Here is a 22,650-nt window from a genome sequence, read left to right as displayed (position 1 = left end):
ATATGTTCGACACGGTTCGATCAATAAAAAAAAGCCCCTGTCAGCGTATTTTTGCCATCTTTCCACGTCCGCTGACAGAGCCTTTTTTTGATTAGTCAAACAACAGCGGAGAATTTTCATTTCGAAAATTCGAGGTGAGGTTAGTCGACTGATCCCATGCTCTTAAAAGAAAAAACTAGTGTGTAAAAAAGAGCCGGCGCGAGCCCTGCCGTGTTCTTCAATACGCGAGTACCCTGGTTTTATGACGTCACAGAGTTTTCAAAGGCTCTCACGGACAACCCATTTTATTAAAAAATCTGAATATTGGTGACGATTTTTTTCGATTTTTCCCTTTCCCTTGGCCCTTGCTGTAAGCAAATCGTTCAGCCAAGCTTGTTTACATTTGGACTCGTCGTTGTAACACATTCAACGCTCATCCTCCACTGCGTGAGTTAATTTTCGAATTTAAAACACAAAAATATAAAATTCCGAAAAAAATGGATTTTTTTATTGAATTTCAAGTTTTAAACGATTGTTCTGTGTGACATGATCAAATTCTGCAACGTTCCATTGAAAAAAAAATCTTTAGCTTCTTCGGAAGGGGAGCTATTACACGCTTTGCCCCGGCTGCCCTTCCCTCCCCCCCAACTATAAACTAAAAAGGATTGAAACTACACAAGGAAAAAAACTATTCGAAAGAATTGTACAAATTTTGATCGAAGATTATGAAAGAGAGAAAAAATTAAACGAACAAAACTCAATAAACGGATCACGAGAATTCGTAACGGAAATAAACGTTTTTAGTATCCGACCCAAACAACGTTTTACCTCCATTCTCTTAAATCAAAGAGGGGAAAATATATAGCATTTTTAATTACCGTTTGCCGGCTGACAACCGCCCTCAAATGCGATAAAATCTCTTCTTTTTTGTCATGATTTACAACCCACATGATCGCGGATCAGTTTATATAGAAATATGAATGTATACATATGTAGGGCATGACTATCGGGATGCGAAACGTCCGGTAGTACAACAAAATGCAGATATTATTGCACAGAAAGTGGAAACGATGGAAATCGCGTGTCTCTGAACCGCGATTCTGCGATGTGAGCAAAGTTTAGTTTACATAAAACGGCGTAACATAATAAGCGTGTACAAATTGCAATGTGCATCTGTATAAAGGTTACTAGTAACATCGAAGTTTGTTACAAAGCGCGAAATTTTGTTGTTTTTTCCATTTATTTGTTTGTTATTCGATTATCATGCACAACAGTTGCACAAATATGGAAAAAGGGGACCACAGAATCGCGAAACGAAATTCTGAGCTCCAAGATTATGGACTATTATGGAGAAAATATATTCGTGAAAGTAAATATCACTAGCAATTTTTTGATATTTAAAATTTTTTAGATACACAACATGGCAACTGTGTCATCGAATTATAATATCAACATAAAGTCCTTTATTCGCAAGGAAACAAAGCGAGCTGCACTGTACGCTCTGCGAAAAAAAGTAGCACCGGTGAGAGTAGTTCAACGAGTTTTCGTGTTTTCGAGAGCTTACTCATCCGGATCGAGAAGCTCAAAAACGAGATTTAAATAAATAAAAACTCGTCAAGGGAGTTTGGGTCACGTGATATTAGACACGGATGAAGAAGTAGAACCAAAGAGAAAGCGGATTCATTTACTGAAATACAGCTAAATGTGCGTGCATAAACAGTGGCCAGTGACTTCACTCCCATCGACTGCTGCTTGACCATAGACAATGCTTTTGCCTCATTTCCTAAAGTCAGAGTACCAAAAGTTTCGTGACCATATGCAGTTGTACCAGTTTCCAAAAAATTCACTGACTTGAGTTGAGAATTCCGACAATTTTCAATTTCCGCATCCAAAAAAATCGGCATCACTCCTTAAGGTTGATGGGTGACGGCTACGTGATTTTTGCAGCAACTATATATTTTTCGAAAATTTCAAAAGACGAAACTTGCTTGAAAACAATTATTTTATTATTTTAGAAATATAATTGGTAAAGAACCAACATTTTTATACAATTTTAGTATTAAATAAACGTTTGAAGAGTTCATTTTGACTAGCGTGGTGCAGCAGCTGCCGCTGCTGTTGATGCCACGCTGTCACTTTTGTTTACAGATTTTATAAGTTATGAAATGAGTTTACCGTCCAAAGTAGTATTGCAGTGGAGGAAAATGAAAAAATGAACGATCAAAAAGTTTACCGGGATAAAAATCGTCGTTTTGTAAAAATTTACAAAAAAACGTGGCGAAGCTAACGAACAACAAAATATGACCAAAAAGTCGACTGACGTCACACGCGAGCGTATATTGAATGCAGCGTTGTCAAACGTTACTGATCCATTTGTCGTGTAATCCGAGAATGATTTCTCATCAGATATTTTTTCATATTTCAGCCGATTTTCAATGGTAAGGTTTAAAAACTAAAATACTCATGTATTCTTGAATATCCACGAAATACAACGATCCATTTTATTTGCGAAATCTTGGATATAACTAACGAAAAAATTCAATAACTTTTCATGTGTGTACGGCTTTCATATGCCGGAGTGATAAGTGTCAGAGAAAAGTCGATATTCAATAATTAATTTGCTGCTAAACTACACGGTAACTAGCGTCGAAATTTTGCAAATCTATCCAGTACATGTTCATTTTTGCCTACCAAAAATATCATCTCGTAATCTTGGATAGCGAATATTCACCCATCTACCTTAAATTGTGTAAATATTTAAAATTTTTGTTCGAGTTTCCGATGGTTTTTTTTATGTACAGAAATTTTTTTGAGTCACCGTACCTTAATCACAGCACAAGGTATCGATTATTCGCTACGGTTATTGGCAGGAGATTGAATTTAGTACCGACCGTTTAGAGCGTTCGTCTCGTTGCGGGTTATAATTTATTGGGATCGCCCGCGCGCGAATCAGCGAACAGCGTCAGTCCCCCGACCGAGGGTCGGGGGACGCGGTGAAGGTACCGCGGCCCATCCTGCAGCTTCCCTCGAGCGATCTAGCTTACAAATTCGACAACTTTCTCAATACCCGTCGTAGAGTTGGTTTTTTGGTCAACGCTGCGAATTGTTTTATTCCGAACACGAACAATGGAAAAATAGTAATTGAATTTTCCATCGAAACATCGACGTGTGTACGATCCAGAAGCCACGAAACCACTGAACACGCTCAGTTTTTCCATAAATTTTGAACTCGTCAAAAATTCAATTTTTAATGTTTAATTGTCAATTATAAAAAATTGACGCTCCTTAAAAATCCTGAGGTCACAGATCCACCGGTAAATATCGGTAAACATCGAAAAATCTGCGTCAGCGCAGCCCGAAGTTCGCACTGGCGTTTCCTCACTTTGGCCGACAGTGTAGAAACGATTTTTTTTCGTAATGACGCCGTGTTTCTAGAACAGTTAAAAAGTCCGGCGCGCTTTTTGAGAAGGTAAAAATTTCCAACAACCGAAAATATAGGAATCACGAATTCAATTTAAATTTGCAAAGATATCTGACGTTGCCGGCACCCTTTTCCGTCAAGTTACAGAACCCAGGTTTTTCAGGTTGTTTTTTTTTTATTCATTTGATTCAGAAACGATATAAATTTTCAAGCGAACAAATTTTGGAGAGAAACTCTGTAGTCCTAGTATAAAATACAATGAAACAAATACAACGTACACGAGTACGATGTTTGTACACATAAATACGAATTGAGAACCAATGACTTTCTCATCTCCATCATGGCGGTTCGCCAAGAGGACCGAGAAAAAAAATGTCCTTGTCCGTTGTCGCGGCAAAAATATGTTGATACCCACACATACGTGAGCGGCGAGCTACACACTAGCTTGTTGTGCGAACTTCATTCGGCAGGTACACTGACAACAGAGACTTCGAGTTCCCGCGGAGAAAAAGTCAATAAACATGAATATTAACGGGACACTAAGTATGCAGAATTCAATGGAACCCCCCGCTCAAATGAAGAGTCTCTCATCTCGCACGAACCATAAGATCCTTTCCAAATTTACGAAACGTACACTCGTCCCTTTATCTGTTTCACGTTTTGCTTTTTTTGTTTTTTCGAGCCTACAACTTGTATGAACGTGCCGCTGTGCCCGTTGCAGTGGTTCTCGATTTGGATGACCAATTTCAATATGACGAAAATTTCATATGGAATAAGAAACGAGCAGAATCTGATCGATATTTCTGTTGATGCTGGTTTCCGGTTTATTCGACACTTTGAATGGAAGCAAGGAATCCCATTTTTCTTGAGACTTCTGCGTGTTCGCTTCAAATTGTTAACACTTTTCAAGAGAATAGATGAAACACGGTCAGTCACGTGGTCGTTCGTAAACAAACAGTACAACCACATTCGAGTGTTTTGGTTATATATCGATAGAAATATTACGTAAAAATTGAATAGAAATTTTGAGTTTGACGGCAATTATGATCGTGAAATATTATGATAATATATTTTGAAATGGTTTTCTCAAGTGCACTTTGCAGTAATAATTTTATCCGTGTGCTGCTCCATCCAAGCATGGAGGTAACGCTTCCTCGAAAGTTGTCTGAATTTTTTGAAAATTACTCCCTTGGTATGACTCGCAATCCAATGAATCGTAAAATGGATCAATTTTTACTCGTACAATGAAATAAAATTATTCGCTGATGCAGAGATTTTTTCACCAGTCTAAACTGCATGAAATGGGTTATGAAATATTCACTAAAATTCTCCAGGGATGTTGAAAATGACGTTTTTTTTACTTCGAGGACAAAACTTTAATTGAAATCCGTGTTGCGGCGCTGTTCTTTGTTTTCATCTGTTTACAATTCGAGAAATATTCTGTAGTCCTTTCTTTGGATAAAATATAAAAGAATTTTTTGTGAACTCACCCTCAGAAAAAACAGCCGGCGTTCAACCAGGCAACGAAATGATCTCTCGTTAAATCGTCACCCACAAACTATCGGACACTTTCATCTACGTGGCGCAAACACCGAGATTAAAAAGAATCTCTTGCACACACGAAATGATCCTTTTGTTTTTTTCTGGCTTGCTTCCCTTCACCGAATCACGAAATCACGAAAAAAAACGTTTTGTTCTATAGATCCGTTCACACTCGCGAGTAATTTATCACTGAAGACTGAGAAAACTGGAGATAACGAACATAATAACACGACAAATTTACGGGTAAATAGCGCGATTACGAAAAACACGTCTCACGTCCGTCTTCAGCGCCGTTCGCAGCGCGTCTGTTCTCTGTTTCATGTCCAGCTCTCCCCTCTTGGTGGCTCGGGCGCTCGCCGGTCCCGCCTTTCTCGCCGCGCTCTCCACTCCCCCCGGCGGCCGATCAACAACACTCGACAAGTGCGCTGCTGCCGAACTCTCACGGAAATACACGAGAATTTGTGTTGACCGCGGGAAAATCAAAATTAATTGCGGCAAATTTGCGTCCCTACATTTTCAAATGTTCTCATATAAAAATTGGGCACGCTTTGCAAAAATTCAACTTCATCGACTGAAGCTGTGGCCATAAGATCATTCCTGCAGTCAAATTTTAACGGTACAGAATCAAGGAAAAAATACAACGATGCTTAGAACTTTCGTTTTTTTTATTACATACAAAATTAGGGACATTTTTTATGTTCGATTCTTCATGTTCGTTCATGAAGCGTAACAATGAATTTTAATGATCATCAATAACGTTGATTTCATTGATTTGTTGTCAAGTACAACATAATTTATTTACTAGCCAAATTTCGTCGTCCGGCTTCCCTTTATCGTACATATGTGCATTTTCATACAACGACGGTACATACAAATACATGCAGACTTCGATGAAAATAATGAAGAGCAATTTTGAACTAACGTCTTTCAGAGAACCTGGAGATCGATTCTTCCAAGCTATACAGGTCTACTTTTTTCGTAGTTTAATACTTCAAACTATATCGGAAATATTGACGGGAAAAAATGCAAATATTTTTGGGAGAGACCGGAAAAATTGGTAATTCGAAAAATGTGATGTTTCTGATGAATTTCGGTCGTTAATCATGTATAATGCAAGGTATAATAAAATTTTTGTATAAGCACACCGCATTCTATAGAGATAGATTTTTCACAAATTAAAAAATTGTATTATACACAAATAAATCAATAATTAATTGAAAAAAAAATTATTCAATATTAATAGGTTTGATTTATACAAATAAGGTGCATAAATCTCGGAGGAAAGGAAGCTAATTTGGAATACAAAATAACGAGCATAACGCGATCCCGAATTAGCTGCACTTACTCTACTCGTTAGGAAGAAGAGAAGAAAAAAATCATTTTTCGGTACAAACTGTAATTTCGGTTTGTTCTGCCTCGACTAAATGATCATTCGGACTTGAATGCTTCGAACCTGGTGACAGAGAATGCTGTTGACAGGCAAGAGGATTTTCCGTGGACACTTGAATCGCCACGAAATTCGATTGTTTTGAAAATACAATGGGATCGTGATTATCAGCGATGGTTTTCAACTCGTAATTGTGGGAAACTTGGTGCAATAAATTGTTGTTCGAATTGTTTGGAATTTGATGTTGATTATTGAAAGTATCGTCCCCTTGGATGCTCGCAGCAACGAGATCGGGATCCGTTGAGATTAGTTGCTGGATCGGGGGAGAAGGAACGAGATTTTCTCGGCAACCAATAACCTGATCGAAATCGTCGTTAATGGAGTGTGAATCGTTTTCAAATTCCTGAGAATCATTATCGATCTTTTCGGAATTTTGATCGAACTCCCCCGAGCCAAAAATCACTTCCATCACCATTTTTCTCAATTCGGGATCGCAGTCCATTCTCGAAGGTGCTCTTCCACTTGAAATTTGAGAAATATTTTCAGCAGAATCCTCCATGGTTTCGATGACTGGAGGGATTTCGTCGGATGGTTCTTCGGGCAATCTGGGTGGCGATACGTGCCTGAGAACGCGTTTCCTTCCTAACACTCTTTTCTTTCTTCCCCTCTTTGTTTTGTTCTTAACGTTGGGAGGTCTTCCTCGTTTGGGGCGAGGATCAGGCCGAAGGAGCTGTGCAACGTTTGTCGGGGCGTCCGTACTCTCTTCGATCTCGCTTTTTTCAGTACTTTCGTCGACCGCAATCTCGTTCTCGATCGGCAGGACGGTCGTACCTTGTTCTTTCGATGAAGAACCAACATCGATGATCTCAAACTCGTCCGGCGGTTTGACCGCGTGATTCGTATCATCGGCGGATGTGTCTCCGTGAATCGGCTCCTCGACGACGAGCTCGGCAAGCAAATTACGATCATTTTTCGTGTTATGAACCGTGTTGCAATGGGCCACCACGTCGCATTTGAGCAACGACTTGAAACCTTCGCAAAGCTTGCAACGATAACGATCTCTTCTCACGTGAGCGCTAATGTGCTTCCGTAAATTAGCTGCGGATGTGAATCTCCGGTTGCACGGTAAACACTGGAAACTACGATACTGCTGCGATTGGGATATCGCTTCGAACTCTGGTTTTTCTTTCGGCACGTTCGAAGACAACTCTATTCCCCGTTCTTTTGCTTGAGCTCGAGGTACATTTATTTTCTCGAGTGTCACCGTTGGCAGACGAATTCCTCGATATTGAATGCCTAATTTTTTTTCTTTGTTCAGAACAGAAAGCTCCACCGGTCGAGAATTGTCGATCGTCGTGTAAATCACTTCTGGTATGTCCAATCTGGATTTACACGATTTTTCAAACTTCTTTATCGGCGATTCAGCCAGTTTTTTTAGTGGAGAACGAACCATTGAAGACCCGGTGGTTTCTAGTGCAAGATCGCTATCGGTTGCTTCGTCACTTGTACCCATTTTGTCCCACACATCTTTACTCAAACTCGACACTTCTTCAACCCTGATCGATATCTCCGCAGCTGGATTTGTCACGATCGAGGGCAACTTAGCTCTTTCAATCGCGACGCCATCTGAACTGACGGCAGATGATTCCGATTTTCGATTGTTGCATATCGATTCGAGTTTTTTGTCGGTACAATTCGAATTCGGTTTTCGGCTCCGCGAAACTGTTTCAAATTTTCGATCTATCGAAACTGAATCAGATTCTGAGTCGGTCAAAGTCACCTTCGATTTCCGATGGGTAGGAAACAATTCTGATTTTCGATCGATAACGTCCCATTTAGAATTCTTGGAGGCTAACTCTGTTTCAGATGCACAATCTGCCGCGAGTATTGCCGAGACTTTATCAGGGGATGGTAACTTTATTTTTCGCCGAATTATCGCCGGTGTTTTCAATTTGCGATTGATCGGAGATACTTTTGATTTCTGCGTTATAGGAGCTGACTCTGACTTCCATTTTTCCACCATCGATTCAGACTTCCCAAGCAGTGATGACGATTCGCTGGATTCAGAATCTGCTACTATGAATCCTGATACTTTATGAACCGAAGATAACTTCGGTTTTCTCCGAATAATCAACGGCGATTTCGACTTACGATTTGTCGAAGATGACTCTGATTTTTGGGCGATGGAAGTCAATTTTGGTTTTCGGTTTAACGAAACCGCTTCTGAATTTCGTTCCACCGATACGCTTTCCAATATCTCATTCATGGAAATCAGTTTTGATTTTCGTTTCGCTGACGAAAAGTCCGAAATACGGTTTGGTGGGGATACCGAGTTTCGACTAGTCGTAGACGATTCCGATTTATCGCGTATCGAGGATAATTCCAGTTTTTCGCCTACAGGAATTAATTCCGATTCTTTTTTGCCCGGAGATGATTCCGATTTCCGATCATTCGAATCCGCTGCAGATTTCGCACTTGAAGAAGACACTTGTGGTATTCCTGAAACATCCATTTGTACTTTTTCTTTTCTCCATCCTTCGAAACTAATAATTTCTGTTTCTACGAGCCCAGAATGCCTTTGAGGTGGAATTTTCCTCGCTCTCCGTCGTCCTGCACCCAAAGCCTGTTCCGGGCAATTCTGAGAATGCGAGATCAGCATGGCACTATGCTCGAAACGCTTTCCACATCGTTTGCAATTATGTGTCTCAACCTCGGAGTCCAAATTGTCCTCATCATTATTCGAGCTCTGATGATCATTGCAAGAAAATTAGATTATTTCTGATTGAATCACATGTTAAGGAAGTTGAGGCTGTACAGTCATTTTTTTTACCCAAAAGTGATGACCTGTACCGTTCAAAAGTTAGGCCAGTTTACAGTTTGGCAATGTTGCATACACTTTAAAGAAAAGTTGGGGAAAAAAAGACGAAAAACTGGTGAAAGCTCAGTCGAAAACACGAACAGTGACGATCCTAGCCTCAAAAAACTGTACGGAAAACAGATTATTATTAATATAATCTCAGCAAATCTCTTAATAAATCTGAAAAAAATTGACATTATTCGGCAAGCCTTGCTCATGTTGCCCAAAAAATTTCATATTTTTAGCATCATTTTTAACGGAGGTATCACTGAATGTGTCTTGACTTCCATAAGATTACATGCTATTTGGCCCAAATTGTTATTGATTTTTCTCAGCAACGACGCTCCTAAACTGTCTGAAAATTTAACTGATTTTTTTTTACACTTCACTTTATAAGATGCAATCGGTTTAAAAGCGGTGACATCATTTTCATTCTAATGCCTCAACTTCCTTAAGGAATCATCTCGATTGTACTAAAAGCACGAACCTGCTCTTCGTTGATTTTATCGTCTCCTTTTTGTACTTCATTTGTTTCCTTAATTTTTTCTAGTTTTGGTACTTCTCGTTTGTATGGTCGAGCCTGAATCTGCGAACGTATCTTCCGCACTTGGTCGTTTGTTTTTCTGTGAACTGTACAAAAGTTTTGTTGAAAATATCTGAAAGAGTACGAAAAATATTTTTAACAGTAGTTTCACTTCCTACAATATAATTTTCAATCTTGAATTATTCCAGAATATTCTCTTTCATGTATCGACGAGCCCTTTTTATCAATTCAATCTCACTTTGTTTCCCTGCTTTACTGTTCTTACGAGTGGTCCTGCGAGACCTCCCAGAGTATTACACAAAGAGATTTCCTGTCATTACACTACTGTAGCGAATTTGCGCGAGGGCCAAGGGTAACTGTCAAAAACCCAGTCGGTACAGATTACATTTTAACTGAGTGTCAACTGATTGCAACCATCGGAAACTGAAAAAACCTGCCCCCAGCACATTCATCGATGTGTGAGCAGGAACATATCTCGGCGGCTATCCATTCAAGCATTGTCCTTGCATCGAGCTGCTCAGTTAGATAGATTTCCGAAGCCATACACCGATCACACATAAACTGTTATGTCAGTTCTCTTTACCATCCTTTTTTTGACAATTCAAAGCTCTTTTGGAATGGATTCCTGCCAAAAAGGCTTTCCAATTCTTTCAATCGCTTTGTAAACAAATTTTCTTTCTCGTACATTTGTTATAAGGAAAAACGATGAAAAACCGATTAAAATAAACATGTTGATATCCATAATTGTAAGTGTTCTATGAATAGAAAAATAAAAAATATTTGGTCTTGATATACCACTTTTGTATGAATATTGACATCATTATCAGGTTCTTACGAAATTCGTATAGGATCATTTTGAACAGTTCTACTTTAGAATAAAAAAGATTCATCTCAATTGGTGACTTTTGTTAAAAATTATAGGTTATATGAAGGTTGATTTGAGAACCTCCTCCCTCCTTTTGGAAGTCAGTTGAAAAGTGGGTAATTTTTTTTTGTTGTTTTCGTAAATACGAGCGACCACGAGTTTTATTAGGTATTTGACCATGTTTCTAAAAATACCTTTGAATAAATGTCGATACACACTCCAACGATTCGTAAATGTATTCGTGCAATATAGACACGGATAGCACATGCGATGCGGTAAATGTTTCGATTTCATGTGAAACGTCAGGGTTTTTTTTGTCGCAAATTTTGCGTTGCCTGAAAATAAGTAAAATTTTTGTCCTATAGTAAAATCAAACATTCCTTTGACAGAATCCAAATGATAACGCGAAAAATCAAGAACCAGTTCGGAAAGAATTGGATTCCTGAAGCCAAATTTGTCGGTTTTCTGAGGAAATTAGAATAATCAAGAGTTGTAAGAGATGAAAATTCCCTTCTACGCAGTTAGAAACCTTTGTTTGGATGTTCTTTCATAATTTCCCAAATTTTTGACCAATGACTTTCTCCCATGTTTCAAATATGTAGCCCCTTTAAATCCAAAATCCTTGAACAAAATACAGTCCCACAAATAAAAGTAAAGCTCAACCCTTACATTTTTTTCCCACCCTACGGTATCTTGATGAAAATCTAATTACTGCAATAAAAACCATTTTTTTTACAAATGGAAATGAAAATAATTGTACGAAAAGGCAAATGGGAGTACTTGTTTCATAGTGAACAAAAGGCAAATTGATTCTATAAAAATGCACTCACACTTTGTACAAACTATATCTCCACTGGCAACAAGTCTATCATCTAGAGGCAACGCCTCTTCATCGTCTGTCAAATCCTCATTTTGTGGATCATTGGAAATCTTGACAAGTTGACCATCAGGTCCTAGTACTCCGGTGGTTTGATTTATTATATTTTTCAATTCAAGCGTCTGAAAATGTTAATTGGCCAAAAGTTGAAAAAATTCATCCGCTGCTGAGACTATCTGTTCATTGAAAGGCTCATTACTTGATTTTTCATCAATTCGCCGGTAGCAATGTTTTCCAAACTTGAAACTGTTTGGTATGCAGCTCGTCCAGAATCCATAATTTCCAATACAATTTTTTCATCGTCGCTTGTGATATGAAATGGCAAACTGTTGCCGTTTTCTTGGGATGTTAAGTCAACATCTGTTACATTGTTCTGCTTCTTTGTTAACATATCAACGACAGAAGTCAAGTCTTTTCTGGACTCAACGTGCATCAATTGAGATTGACTTCGGAGAATTCTGTCATTTGTACTATTTTTCCTCAAGTCCGGATCGATTGATAGCTCCAATTCAAAAGTCTATCATGTGAGATTTTTATATAAAATGAATGAAAACTTGCACACAGCGCTTTAATTTATCTATGAGATAATCAACAGCAAAGGGAAAAGATCTATTGCTTGATAAGTGAAATATTGACTCTTCAGCTGGTGCCTCGATAAGAGTTTCACCCACTGGATATGCATGTTATTTAATTTTGTGTAAAACAAATTTACATGTTGGTTCTTTATGAATAAACTTTATTAGCATTGAATAAAATAATTTGAGGATATTTTATGGATTGAGAGTCAACTGTAATGAATTAAAATTGTTTTATTTAGACTCGAGTCTAAATGAAATAATTTGAAAAATTCTGTTATCTAATTTTATCAACTGAAAATGGATCATTTAGACTAGAGTCTAAAAACATGAATATTAATTCATTCTTCATTAGTGAGCATTCTAAATAAATAGTGAAAATGAGTTTTTAATAGAAAGGTTGATATTTAGAATAAACAAGATATGCCGTTGCTTACCGAGTCCGTGGAATCAATATCTCTTCGCCGAGGTACGAAGCAATATTTCTCGATGCAATAAACTCGCTTGTGAGATATAAAATTAGCAAGACTGCGGAAGAGACTTCGACAAATTCTGCACTCGTAAACAATGTCACACTCATATTTAAGTATAGTCTTAATTTCGTCACTTCCTTTTTCAAAGAGTTCAGCAACTTGTTTTAAACTGGACAAATTGGTATCAACAGGTTTTCGCAATTGCGAAAAATCTGAAGTTTCATCTGCGTTTTGGCCATTGGCTAATTTCATTTTACCATATCTGGCATCTTTCTTTTTTAATTTTGCTTTTGGCTTCATAGTCCTCATTGTCTGAAAACCCAGCGGACTCAAATGGTTATGGTTGAAAAAATGTGATTCTTGTTTTTTAGCAAATAAATTCACTTATTTGTTTGGAAACTTTGATCGTCCGTGAAAATTTGAAGGTAATTGGTAATTCTATACCAGATAAATAAATTAAAAGAAGGATTCATTATCGAAGGGGGACAAATCGAAGTTTTCGCGATTCGATTCTTCACTAATTCAGGTAAAACGGGTAACCGTTTGGACAATTATAATGTTTTCATTCGAATCTTCATGAATTTTCTATTTATGATTGTCAAACTCGATGTTGTAAATTTTTACTGATATTTTATCGATTTCCCGCGAAAAATGCCTGATTCACCAACTTGAAGATCAATTAGCGTGGAACATCTTTTTTTTGCACTCAAACGTGAGTGAAATGCGAGTTGGAGCGAATTTTCGTGAAGCAAACATTGCGACATTATGAACAAGTGCTTTAGAGTGTTGTAAACAATACTATAGGACTGTGCTAATTGCTAAAACTCTTAATTATTATGTCAAAACTACATTTATGTACGATTTAAAGTTGCCGTAATACAGATATGAGTTAAGTTTAACTACGGATTTATGAAGGTGGTGGGTGAAGTTAAATCACTTGCAGATCTTACGGTCTCTCCTTCATTTAGAAGCAAGAAAATAGCAGTCGGCGTAAAAAAATGATTATAAAAAAACTTATTTGATAGCAATATTACCAATTTGTTGTACTGGGGATCAGAATTTCGATGGATTTTGCGAAGAAATCGGTTGCAAATGTGTTCTTGAGCTCGGTCATAACAACTCAATCACCCGGTGACCTCCATTTTTCGGAGGCAAGTTCTCATCTTCGCCGTTTGACTAAATTCTTTTCTAGGCAGCACTTTAGTCTTGTATACCGTGTTTTTCCAATTTGATCACGAAAATACTCCGTTTTTTGAATTGTTTTCATTTTTCATGAATTAAATAAGTAATATTCAGCATCTGGATTATAATCACGAAAAACTGTTCAATTTAATCAAAGCGAATTATGCTTCGAACACGATTTACTTCTACGGTGAAGGTGAGTTTTTGTTGACGCTAATTTTGGATCTCGCTAACCTGAGTGCTCAAGAAAAAATAGCTATTATTTTAATAATTTTATGTTGAATGACGAAATTTTATTAAATTTAAGAAAACTAGGATTCTTTCAGCTGAATTCGATGTGCTTAACCTTTAAACATAATAAGCGTATCGAAAGATGAAACTGTTTTTTATCTTAACATTAAAAATTGACTTTATTTTTACACAAAGAGTTGGTGAATTTTTAGTTGCTGTGTATGTCAGGGAATGAAATAATTCCGTATTATGGCGCAACAAGATTATCCGCCCTCGACACTCCATCATTTGCTCTTCCGCCACAAACACGATTTTTTCGTCTTGCTGTTCCAACTTACAATGTGGTATCACACGATGTAGAGCCAAATTTCTTCATACGTCTGCTACGCAGAATACCTCTACCCAGTATTTCCAAATATGTGAGATTCTTTATAACCAATTTTCTTTCACATATTTGTTTTGCATTAAGATTTACACCACTCTTACTGATTCTCAGAGACGAAGAGCGATTGGCGCTTTATTATATGAAGATATTGTACATAAAATCAACTACATGGTCTTTTTTTCAGGTATGTTTATGCTGTAGCCACATGTTAATCGTTGTCAACTTTTTTCATATAGTCATTCTTACTTTTCGAGTTCTTTAAGCACATTTACCAAATTGTCAAAATGTTTTGTTCAACAATCAATCTGTACATGTTTTGTTTGAGTTTTGTTTTACTCAGGCATCTCAGACTTTTGCAATAACATGAAACTTTGTCCAACTCAATCGACTCTAGAACTCATCATTTTTCATTGAACATGAAAAATTTACATCAAACAGTGCAATTTCTCAGTGGATAAAAGTTCAGAAATAATATTGGCAGTAATTCAAAAAAGGGAATTTTTGTGAATCACTAGATCTTAAAATGCCGGACACATTTTATTCCTGGTTCGTTATCACCGAATTGCATGTTTGGATGCTGATGGCAAGGTGTATGGCGGAAGGACAACTTGGTCAAGAGCTGAGAAACTACATAGTCGAAGCAATGTGGGATGACGTCAACGTCAGGAAGGACAAATTGGGAGTAAGAATCTTTCTGTTCCTTTCTTTTCTCTCAACAATACTCTCTTAAATAACATTTTATTCCAGCAACCCAATACGACTGCGTTGAGGAATCAGTACATATTACTTTCGAAACAATTTAATGCTGCGATCGTTGGCTACGACGAAGGGATTATGTCCGATGATAAAGTCCTTGCAGGAGCATTGTGGCGTAGATTTTATCAATGCGAAGGCAACGACCCAGAGGTGATAGAAAAACTAGTCGCTTACGTGCGTAAACAGGTAAATAAAAAAATGCATAACTCATACATTTTAAAAAGATCTAGAATATGATTATTTCTGTTTTTATCAAAGTTATTAGCATGAAATGATAAAAAAAATTACAGATGAACGAATTGGATAAAACTCCTGGTGAAGACGTAATGAACATGAGAAAAATAAACTGGCTCGATTTTCGAAATCTTTGAGGAAAACATGTGGTTGTTTTTTTTTCGAAAACGGTGAGTCGAAAAGACGTGTATATGGTCACTGTAAATGCAACTTTTAACTTTAGTTGATGTTTGAGTATACAGGATTGGTCTTAGTGAAAAAAATTATATGAAAAAATAAAAAATTTGATAACAACTGTTATTATTGTTATCGTCGATTTCGGCTCAAGATAGAAGAAAATCACATTGACCCTCGAGGTTCGGTGTCGTTGTTACGATTGTGCACAAGAGATTGCGGAGGCACTCTTCGTCGCAATATTCACTCGTAGACGAATCAGCACGTTTGTAAAAATGTCTGCAAAATTAAAAGGAAAAATCATCAATTTCTAAAAATCAAAGATCGTTGGATAATGTTTTTTTCCTTTGTTCTTACTCGCGATACCGCTGCAATGTCCAGATATTCTTCGACTTATCAACAATCCATTTGTGAAGAGATTCGACTGAGAGATCCTCGAGATTGTATTCCTCTTTGAAAGAATAAGATTTATACCATTCCGGTCGTGATTCTGGAGTTTCGTTCGCTGCTGTCAAATTGAAGATCCACGTATCGATGTCTATTATTTCCTACATTCGTACAAGGATTAAACTTGAAATTAGAGGAATTTGGATGATGGCATCACCTCGTTACTTATGCAAAAGTACATGGTGGTATGGAATAATGCATTGTCAAGTAAAATATTCACGAGAATACACTTTTCTCTACGATACTTACAAAAGTTTTAGATTCGACCGTATGAACTTTGTAGTTTGGATTAAGTCGAGTAAAGGTCGTTAAACTGCCACCGTTCCACGCAACGTTAACAGGTTTACTCGAATTCCCAAGATCGTAAAACACGTTAAATTCGTCGAAGTGTGTATGGCCGTTGAATTGCGCCTTTATGATGTGGGCGAATCGATCGACGATTTTTCGATACGCTCTACTCCACGAGGCATAGCAAGCTCTGTTCCCCGAAGGTACGTGTGCCAATATATGCACGTATTCGCCATTCGTTTCAGCTTCCAATAGCGTATCTGCTAACCAACGTAATTGGCCACTTGGATCTTGTGGATCGAGTAATAACCACCTGAATTGTCCCAGTAATTTATTAGATGCTCAAATAAGTATTGCAGTTAGAAAATTGATGAAACGTAAGAAATACGAACAATGAACAAAAAAAATATTCAACAGACCATTTTCCCAATTTAAATGATTGCCCAAAATGAGGTTTTTTTTTTCAAAAACTTTTGCATTCGAAAACTGGACGATTTCTTTAAGATTTTTTTCAAATTGATACACTGAAAACTCACAAGCCAAAAAAAAATAATAAAAATTGCATACCAATTGAAGGTGTAGCAAACATTATTATTGAGAGCAATTATTCGATGACCTCTGCGAGGTGAGACGGTATAAAATCCACCTTGCAAAATAGTTTGTCTCGTCGACTCTGGCAACCATCCGTACTCGATCCAAAGATCTGAGCTCAATTTGTACAACCATTCAGTACTGAAGTTTTCGTCCTTAATATAGTTCGGAGCAAATCTTTGAAATAAATTGAGATAAAAGAGTTTAGAATAATTCCCGCAGAATCTAGTGCTTGATTTACAGAATAAAAGTTTTCATGATTACACATTGAGTGGGTGCGGTTCGTGATTTCCAATGATCGGATAAATCGCAATATCCGGAAAAGTTTCCTTCATTTTCTTGTAACTTTTCTTAATGCTTTCAATATTTCCTTCCTTCGTTGTTTCCCAAACACCGTGGTCAATCAAATCACCGGTGAAATAAATGTACGACAAATCCTGATTTGTTATAAAACAAAAAGTCACTCATTATGCTCACGGTTTGGTCGTTCGACGAAAAAGATGTTGCAGTACTCATTTTTCACGGGGAAAATTATTCAAAACATTGTACGTAAGAACGGTGAATCGATTATTTTAAGGAAAAACGTAATTGTCAGATCGATGTAAAAGTATTGATTGAAGGGAGGTTCTCATCAAGAGTACAACAACAAAAATCAATTGTTTCGTGCATTTTTTTGACTGCCTATTACACAGTGAATATCTTCCCAAAACAGTTCGACTGAAATCTGACAATTTTATTATTTATTTTTCAATTTTAAAGTCAATTTAATTTATAGCAGCCTGAACCTGTAACTTTTTTTACTGTCATTTTAAGGAGCAAAAAAATGCTTTCAACGTAAAATATATAATTTGCATAAATAACACGAATGAAAGTAAAAACATCTAAATTCTTACTTTATGCGTACTATTCATATGGACAAGTGCATCGATCAAAGCGTGCCAAGGGAGATCACAGTCGTTGTAATCACCCCAATATCCAGCAACACTATCACCGGTGTTAGTGTCGTTCTGTCCTTTCCGACAGCACATCGGTTCACCGCATTGGGAATTCCCATAAGGTTCGTAAACAGGATCATAATGAATATCGGTTAATTGCAAAACTTTGAAATCTCCCTCCACGTCCGGGGGTACAATATCGTTGGGTGGATTTTCATCGATTTCTATTTGCCAATTGTATTTGTCACTAATCGTCGAGCAGTATTCACTCTGCAAGCCTAAACCACAAACATCAGCCGGATCGATTTGTTGATCTTGATCCACGATGAAGAGCAGTATCGGCTGGACGGTAAAAATTCCCATTGTGAGCACCGGAGGTTGAAATTGAGAAAAATTCATTTTGAGAGAAAATTCGGTCGGAATAAATTAATTGATTTTGCAAAAGCCTAAACGTTTCTTTCACTGACCAATTGGGTTTCGATGACCCCTCGACACACGAGTTCCTTCTGGAGATTCAAATATATGCAAAGTTTTATGATGTTATTTTGAATTTCTTCAATAGCAGCCCCTTCTATCCGCTGAGAGATAACTACTTTAACAAAAGCTTTGCAAATCGTGCACGCAGCTTTTGCGTTCGAATTACTGAATGTACGCCAGTCCGAATTTTGTAGTTCGCTTGGAAACGCCAATTTGAGAAAATATTGCCTCAATAAATCATTCTCACATCCGGTTCGCGTCCAGTTAAGTATTGCGTCAGTGAAAATATTCAAATCTTCATTGTCATCTATTGATAGAAAATTCAAAATCAATGGCATTACAAATGAATTTTCTTATATGATTACGCGATCAAACATCAAAATCTGAAGGCATTCACTGTCACGAAGCACGATTAATTAAAAATTTCACATTTCCTGAGATATTGAATAAGATAAAACAGAAAAAAAAAATTCAGCTAACGTATGTTAAAAAAAAGTCCATCATTAACTGGTTAATTAGCAAGTTTTGTTCAATGTTCGATCAAAACTGGTACGAGAAAATTATTTAGCGAAATTCACAATAATTTGATTCTGGGGCTTCCCAAGGCTACTTATTCCATTCCCGAACGAGGTTTTTACTCTACAACCGAAAAATTATTTCATCAGAGTTTTGAAAAATGATGTTTCAAAAATTTTCAAACAATTTTTTTCACCAGTCGAGCGGTTAACGTTTCATTCAAATATAAGAATCTTTAAAAATGTAAAATTTCGAAAAATGTACATTTTTTACCTGGAAGAGAAGTTTTCGAAGATTGTACAGCGAAGAACGTGAGAAAAACGAGTATTCCATGAATGAGCCACATGTCGAAGGGGAATGAGAGCTGATTAAATTCTGCTTATGTGGCGTTGGTCAATCGGATAAACGAGAGTTGTTTTTTATCATTTCGTATCGGACACTCACTCGAATTTTTTCACGACAGGATAGTCCAAATCTTTGAAAGAATGAGATACCAAATCGATAAAAACCAACATTGATGACGTTTCAATTGTATCAAATTCGAAATAGTATCGATTATGAAAGTAGGACGGTCCATATTCCTTTTCTAATGGCTGCGGGTGATCTGATTGCTGGAGATACGTGCAATCGATTTAATTCTACTCGAGCTCGAAATATCGATCGTCTCGATGATTATTCATTCAAAAAGTATTTTTTTCTCAAGTCGATAAGGAGCAATGGACGTAAAGGAGATCGATTTCGCATTTTTCCTCACATTTTTTTATCTTTATTGATAAAATGAAAGGAGGGTAGAAACGCGTTGCGTCATTTGTGTGTGGATTTATGGAACAAAAATCACTCGTAAACTTCAGCCATTTCGGTGTCATCGATCACGAGATCCTCGAGCATTTCCTCGAGTGTTATTTGCGGCATATTTGGATCCACTTCGCTCCTATCGATCGGCATTTGTTTACTCGAATCTCTGAAGATATTTATGTTCTGTCGCATTTCTGGATCTTCCTCCAATTCATCGAGGAATTCGTTGTACTCGCTTTAAGGAAAAACAAAGCATCGTATCTTTCAGTTATTCAATATTGTATCAGATAACGATTAACGTTGATAAGCAATATTAAACGATATTATATCACCAAATCAATATTATTGATTAATAACGTGTGTGCGAACGTGACTTAAACGAAAATGTGGACAGATTTTATTCACAAAAAATGAACTTGAAACGTACTTGTTCTCGGTGCTCAAGCTAACGACGTCCTCCGCAAGACGTTTGAGTTTCCACATTCTTGCTCGTCGACGTGCAGATTTATCGTGTCCATAGAATTTCTTCACCAGAATAATATCAGGAACTGAGTCTTGATCCAATTTGTCGTAATTGGCATCATTGATGTTACTATCCCCGAGAGCGTACCTAAATTCGAAAAATATCTTTAAATTTTCATTGCATAAATTGAGGGAGTCAGAATGATATATTATTCAACAATTGCATCGCACCCCAGAGCGGAATCTCCAGGCTTCAAAATGTGACCCAAATGTGTGCGGGCGTGAATCTGATTATCCGAGACTCCCAACTCAGAGGCTTTCACCAGCCAGACGTCAGCAATCACGTGCTAAGATTTAAAAAAATCGATATTGCCATTGAAGAAGTCGTTTACGTTTATAATTAAAATTTTCAGTGATCAATGAATTTGAGTCAATTATAGAAAGAATAAATAGCCCACTTTCGTCGAAATCGCGCCTTGACCAGGAAAAACTTTTCGATCCTTATTCTGTATAGGTTCTATGTCCATTACGACGTATTCTGTGAGTTGTTTAGGATTGCAGATACTGTTAAATGGATGTCGCCAATAAAGAGTTCCACTGACTTCGGCAACTGAGAAAAAAAAAATTTGTTTATTTTCAAGAAACTGGAGAATCATTTGTGATGATAAATTTGTTGCTTTTTTATACTTTGGCCTGTCGAAACATCCATCAAGTGGAGTGAATTTGTAGTTTTGTAGACGAGAGCTATTGGATTCAAACCGCCGAGTTGATGAGTTAATTTTTTTGGTAGACAGACGATGCTGTCTTTAGAAATTGGTACAATCTCAACGCTGCAATTAATATATTTTTATAAGTTACAGATGGTTATGAGTCCAATATTTTGTAAGTTCAAGTAACAAATCCCCTGGCTCTTACCTGAATGTGAATTTATAACTGTAAACATTGCTGTGTATATCGTGAGATATCAATTTCTTGGAATGCTGATATCTGCATGGTAGAACAGCTGTTAGAAAATCAATCATTTTTCTTGCTGCAGCCTCATTTGCATAGAAGAAATCGATACCATCTGGAAAACGTTAATTTCTAATTTACTGTTCAAATCAATAAAAATCCCAGCAAAATAAAAGTATTTGTAAGTCGTTTTCAATTCTAATGAGTATTATATTGAGATCAATTCACTCACCATGAATGGGCTTGATACCAAGTGTCTGTGCGTGTGCTTTATACTTTAATATAAGTTGTTCCAAGTAGTAGAATGTCTTTTTGTTAATTGATTTTTGTCGGACTTGAACCTAAAACCAATAGATTCCAATTTCATCAGCTATTGTTTATATGATGTTTATAAATATGATTTATAAGAGAGAGAATAACGAATAAAAGTTACCGATGCACGCCAATAGTCGTTAGCTTCCGTACGATGACAATCGTCGCACATTTGATTATTAACAATATACTCAACAACAAATACTTGTTGCAAAACTGTGCCACCGGCGACCTCTGCATGAACGGTGAGTTTGACCTAAAAATTATAACAATCATTAGTGGCTGATTCTGAAATGAAAATATCGTGGATGCCGAGTTTAAAGTTAAAATATTCAAATTTACTCTGAGTCTTTTAGAATGTGGTTCTGTCCATATAAAACCCGCATCTATGAGTTTCACACGTTGGAGTCCTTTGAGTTTCTTCAAACATAAGGATAGAAGTTCACGAGATTCCAAAGCAGCATGAATCCATTCGGCAGGTGGTTGCAAATATCTGTGATAGGATGAAAAGATCACTATTGTATGAAGAGCATTCCAATTAAGAACGTTTTTAGCATTTTTTTACTGTAGATTTTCTTATTCTTCATTACAAATAACTTCGTTATTTATGTAATTTTTTAAGTACCTCTCACAACCACGGCAGAAGTGCAGAGTTGCTTGCTTTGGAATTCCTTCAGTAATGTCCACTTCCGAGCGAAGACAAGCCACGCACATATTGGCTGGATTTGGCTCTATTACAATTCCACATCGACAACACAGCCTGTTCCAGATTTAAAAAAGTTTTATTGAAAATCATAAAAAAAACCTAATATTTCTATCAAGAGTTACCAAGCAATAATGAGAAAGAGAGTTTTCGCAGTTATAGTTAAAGGGTAGTGAGGAATAGTGATGTTATTGAAAGCAGCAACATTCAAAGGATAAAAAAGTGAAAAAAATGTCGTATGCCGATTGATAAATAATGAAAAGTGTTCATAATAATTTCATATGGTGTCGTAATAACAATTTACGATATTTTTGAAGGTTATTACTCACACTCGAGCAGTATTCTGCAGAGGTTCTTCAATATTTTCCATAAGCTCCATATTTGAAAATAAAAAGCCACAATTTTTTGATTCACCAAAAATTGATTGGGTAGTTAAATTATCCAATAACAAAAAAAGTAAAAAAAAGAATGATAAATTTCAAGTATTATCGAAAAGCACGTGTCACTTGATCGACGATCGACAGCTCCGAACTCCGAACCTGTCCGAACCCTCCGAACCCGAACTTCGACGACAGAGATGCGATCATAACCTAAAAATTTTTATTTTTTCAGTTGCTTTTATCGACAGAACAGCGACTGTTGCGCTATCACGCGGTGTTTCTCTGCGACAAAAAATCATTGCGTGGCGCCG

The 22,650-nt window shown here is 37.0% G+C and overlaps 5 protein-coding genes and 1 long non-coding RNA gene across 10 annotated transcripts in view; 2 read left to right on the top strand and 4 right to left on the bottom strand.

The window, feature by feature from the left end:
• The window catches only part of Tsp66E (Tetraspanin 66E), a 57,816-nt gene extending 52,556 nt beyond the window's left edge, over positions 1–5,260 (bottom strand). For all 3 annotated transcript variants that reach the window (XR_006260872.1, XM_043418269.1, XM_043418268.1), the window contains exon 1: positions 4,891–5,260. The gene's annotated coding sequence lies outside the window, so the exon portion shown is untranslated. The remainder of the gene's footprint in view (positions 1–4,890) is intronic.
• A 329-nt stretch (positions 5,261–5,589) lies between these two features.
• LOC122408667 (uncharacterized) lies at positions 5,590–13,699 on the bottom strand. The gene is made up of 7 exons (XM_043415595.1): positions 13,555–13,699; positions 12,485–12,832; positions 11,672–11,989; positions 11,426–11,594; positions 10,790–10,930; positions 9,674–9,816; positions 5,590–9,075 (listed from the first exon to the last, which is right to left on the bottom strand). The coding sequence occupies exons 2-7, from the start codon at positions 12,827–12,829 to the stop codon at positions 6,319–6,321; spliced, it is 3,873 nt and encodes a 1,290-aa protein (XP_043271530.1). The 5' UTR covers positions 12,830–12,832; positions 13,555–13,699; the 3' UTR covers positions 5,590–6,318.
• Positions 13,700–13,717: 18 nt separating this feature from the next.
• Positions 13,718–15,804, top strand: Uqcc1 (Ubiquinol-cytochrome c reductase complex assembly factor 1). Of its 3 annotated transcripts, XM_043415602.1 has the most exons (7): positions 13,718–13,898; positions 14,146–14,352; positions 14,430–14,502; positions 14,834–15,000; positions 15,066–15,260; positions 15,365–15,478; positions 15,636–15,804. In XM_043415602.1, exons 1-6 carry the CDS (start codon positions 13,866–13,868, stop codon positions 15,443–15,445), a joined length of 756 nt encoding a protein of 251 aa, XP_043271537.1. In that variant the 5' UTR covers positions 13,718–13,865; the 3' UTR covers positions 15,446–15,478; positions 15,636–15,804. The 3 variants fall into 3 exon arrangements, with proteins under 3 accessions (XP_043271537.1, XP_043271536.1, XP_043271538.1); XM_043415601.1 differs by lacking the exon at positions 15,636–15,804 and having other exon boundaries at positions 15,365–15,608; XM_043415603.1 differs by lacking the exon at positions 15,636–15,804 and having other exon boundaries at positions 13,753–13,898; positions 14,129–14,352; positions 15,365–15,608.
• LOC122408669 (sphingomyelin phosphodiesterase-like) lies at positions 14,832–19,364 on the bottom strand. The gene is made up of 8 exons (XM_043415597.1): positions 19,010–19,364; positions 18,211–18,527; positions 17,702–18,085; positions 17,073–17,245; positions 16,785–16,985; positions 16,179–16,530; positions 15,840–16,030; positions 14,832–15,761 (listed from the first exon to the last, which is right to left on the bottom strand). The coding sequence occupies exons 1-8, from the start codon at positions 19,080–19,082 to the stop codon at positions 15,632–15,634; spliced, it is 1,821 nt and encodes a 606-aa protein (XP_043271532.1). The 5' UTR covers positions 19,083–19,364; the 3' UTR covers positions 14,832–15,631.
• Positions 16,845–18,194, top strand: LOC122408673 (uncharacterized). The gene is made up of 2 exons (XR_006260513.1): positions 16,845–17,865; positions 18,006–18,194. It is a non-coding gene; the product is annotated as an uncharacterized lncRNA (long non-coding RNA).
• Positions 19,365–19,477: 113 nt separating the features above from the next.
• Nmd3 (60S ribosomal export protein NMD3) lies at positions 19,478–22,530 on the bottom strand. Its single transcript, XM_043415600.1, has 11 exons — positions 22,289–22,530; positions 21,882–22,016; positions 21,599–21,749; positions 21,378–21,512; positions 21,177–21,285; positions 20,909–21,059; positions 20,681–20,823; positions 20,452–20,603; positions 20,225–20,340; positions 19,959–20,141; positions 19,478–19,766 (listed from the first exon to the last, which is right to left on the bottom strand). The coding sequence occupies exons 1-11, from the start codon at positions 22,336–22,338 to the stop codon at positions 19,571–19,573; spliced, it is 1,521 nt and encodes a 506-aa protein (XP_043271535.1). The 5' UTR covers positions 22,339–22,530; the 3' UTR covers positions 19,478–19,570.
• Between the last annotated feature and the right edge of the window lie 120 nt (positions 22,531–22,650).

Source organism: Venturia canescens, chromosome 4 (assembly GCF_019457755.1).
Source record: "Venturia canescens isolate UGA chromosome 4, ASM1945775v1, whole genome shotgun sequence".
Lineage (NCBI taxonomy): Eukaryota > Metazoa > Arthropoda > Insecta > Hymenoptera > Ichneumonidae > Venturia > Venturia canescens.
This window is presented reverse-complemented; position numbering and strand designations above follow the sequence as displayed.

What these genes read in the sequence shown, in the direction of transcription:
- LOC122408667 (XM_043415595.1), bottom strand. Translation starts at nt 12,829, where the DNA reads ATGAGGACTATGAAGCCAAAAGCAAAATTAAAAAAGAAAGATGCCAGA. An exon ending in ATATTGATTCCACGGACTCG is followed by an intron (nt 11,990 to 12,484) that starts GTAAGCAACGGC and finishes CTCACATGATAG; the next exon opens with ACTTTTGAATTGGAGCTATC. An exon ending in GTATCGACATTTATTCAAAG is followed by an intron (nt 9,817 to 10,789) that starts GTATTTTTAGAA and finishes ACTTTTGTACAG; the next exon opens with TTCACAGAAAAACAAACGAC.
- Uqcc1 (XM_043415602.1), top strand. Translation starts at nt 13,866, where the DNA reads ATGCTTCGAACACGATTTACTTCTACGGTGAAG. An exon ending in GATTTACTTCTACGGTGAAG is followed by an intron (nt 13,899 to 14,145) that starts GTGAGTTTTTGT and finishes GTGAATTTTTAG; the next exon opens with TTGCTGTGTATGTCAGGGAA. An exon ending in TCGCTTACGTGCGTAAACAG is followed by an intron (nt 15,261 to 15,364) that starts GTAAATAAAAAA and finishes AAAAAATTACAG; the next exon opens with ATGAACGAATTGGATAAAAC.
- LOC122408669 (XM_043415597.1), bottom strand. Translation starts at nt 19,082, where the DNA reads ATGTGGCTCATTCATGGAATACTCGTTTTTCTCACGTTCTTCGCTGTA. An exon ending in GTTTGCTACACCTTCAATTG is followed by an intron (nt 16,531 to 16,784) that starts GTATGCAATTTT and finishes GGGACAATTCAG; the next exon opens with GTGGTTATTACTCGATCCAC. An exon ending in ACATTGCAGCGGTATCGCGA is followed by an intron (nt 15,762 to 15,839) that starts GTAAGAACAAAG and finishes TTAATTTTGCAG; the next exon opens with ACATTTTTACAAACGTGCTG.
- Nmd3 (XM_043415600.1), bottom strand. Translation starts at nt 22,338, where the DNA reads ATGGAGCTTATGGAAAATATTGAAGAACCTCTGCAGAATACTGCTCGA. An exon ending in CACATTCTAAAAGACTCAGA is followed by an intron (nt 21,513 to 21,598) that starts GTAAATTTGAAT and finishes TATAATTTTTAG; the next exon opens with GTCAAACTCACCGTTCATGC. An exon ending in CCTGGAGATTCCGCTCTGGG is followed by an intron (nt 20,142 to 20,224) that starts GTGCGATGCAAT and finishes TTTCGAATTTAG; the next exon opens with GTACGCTCTCGGGGATAGTA.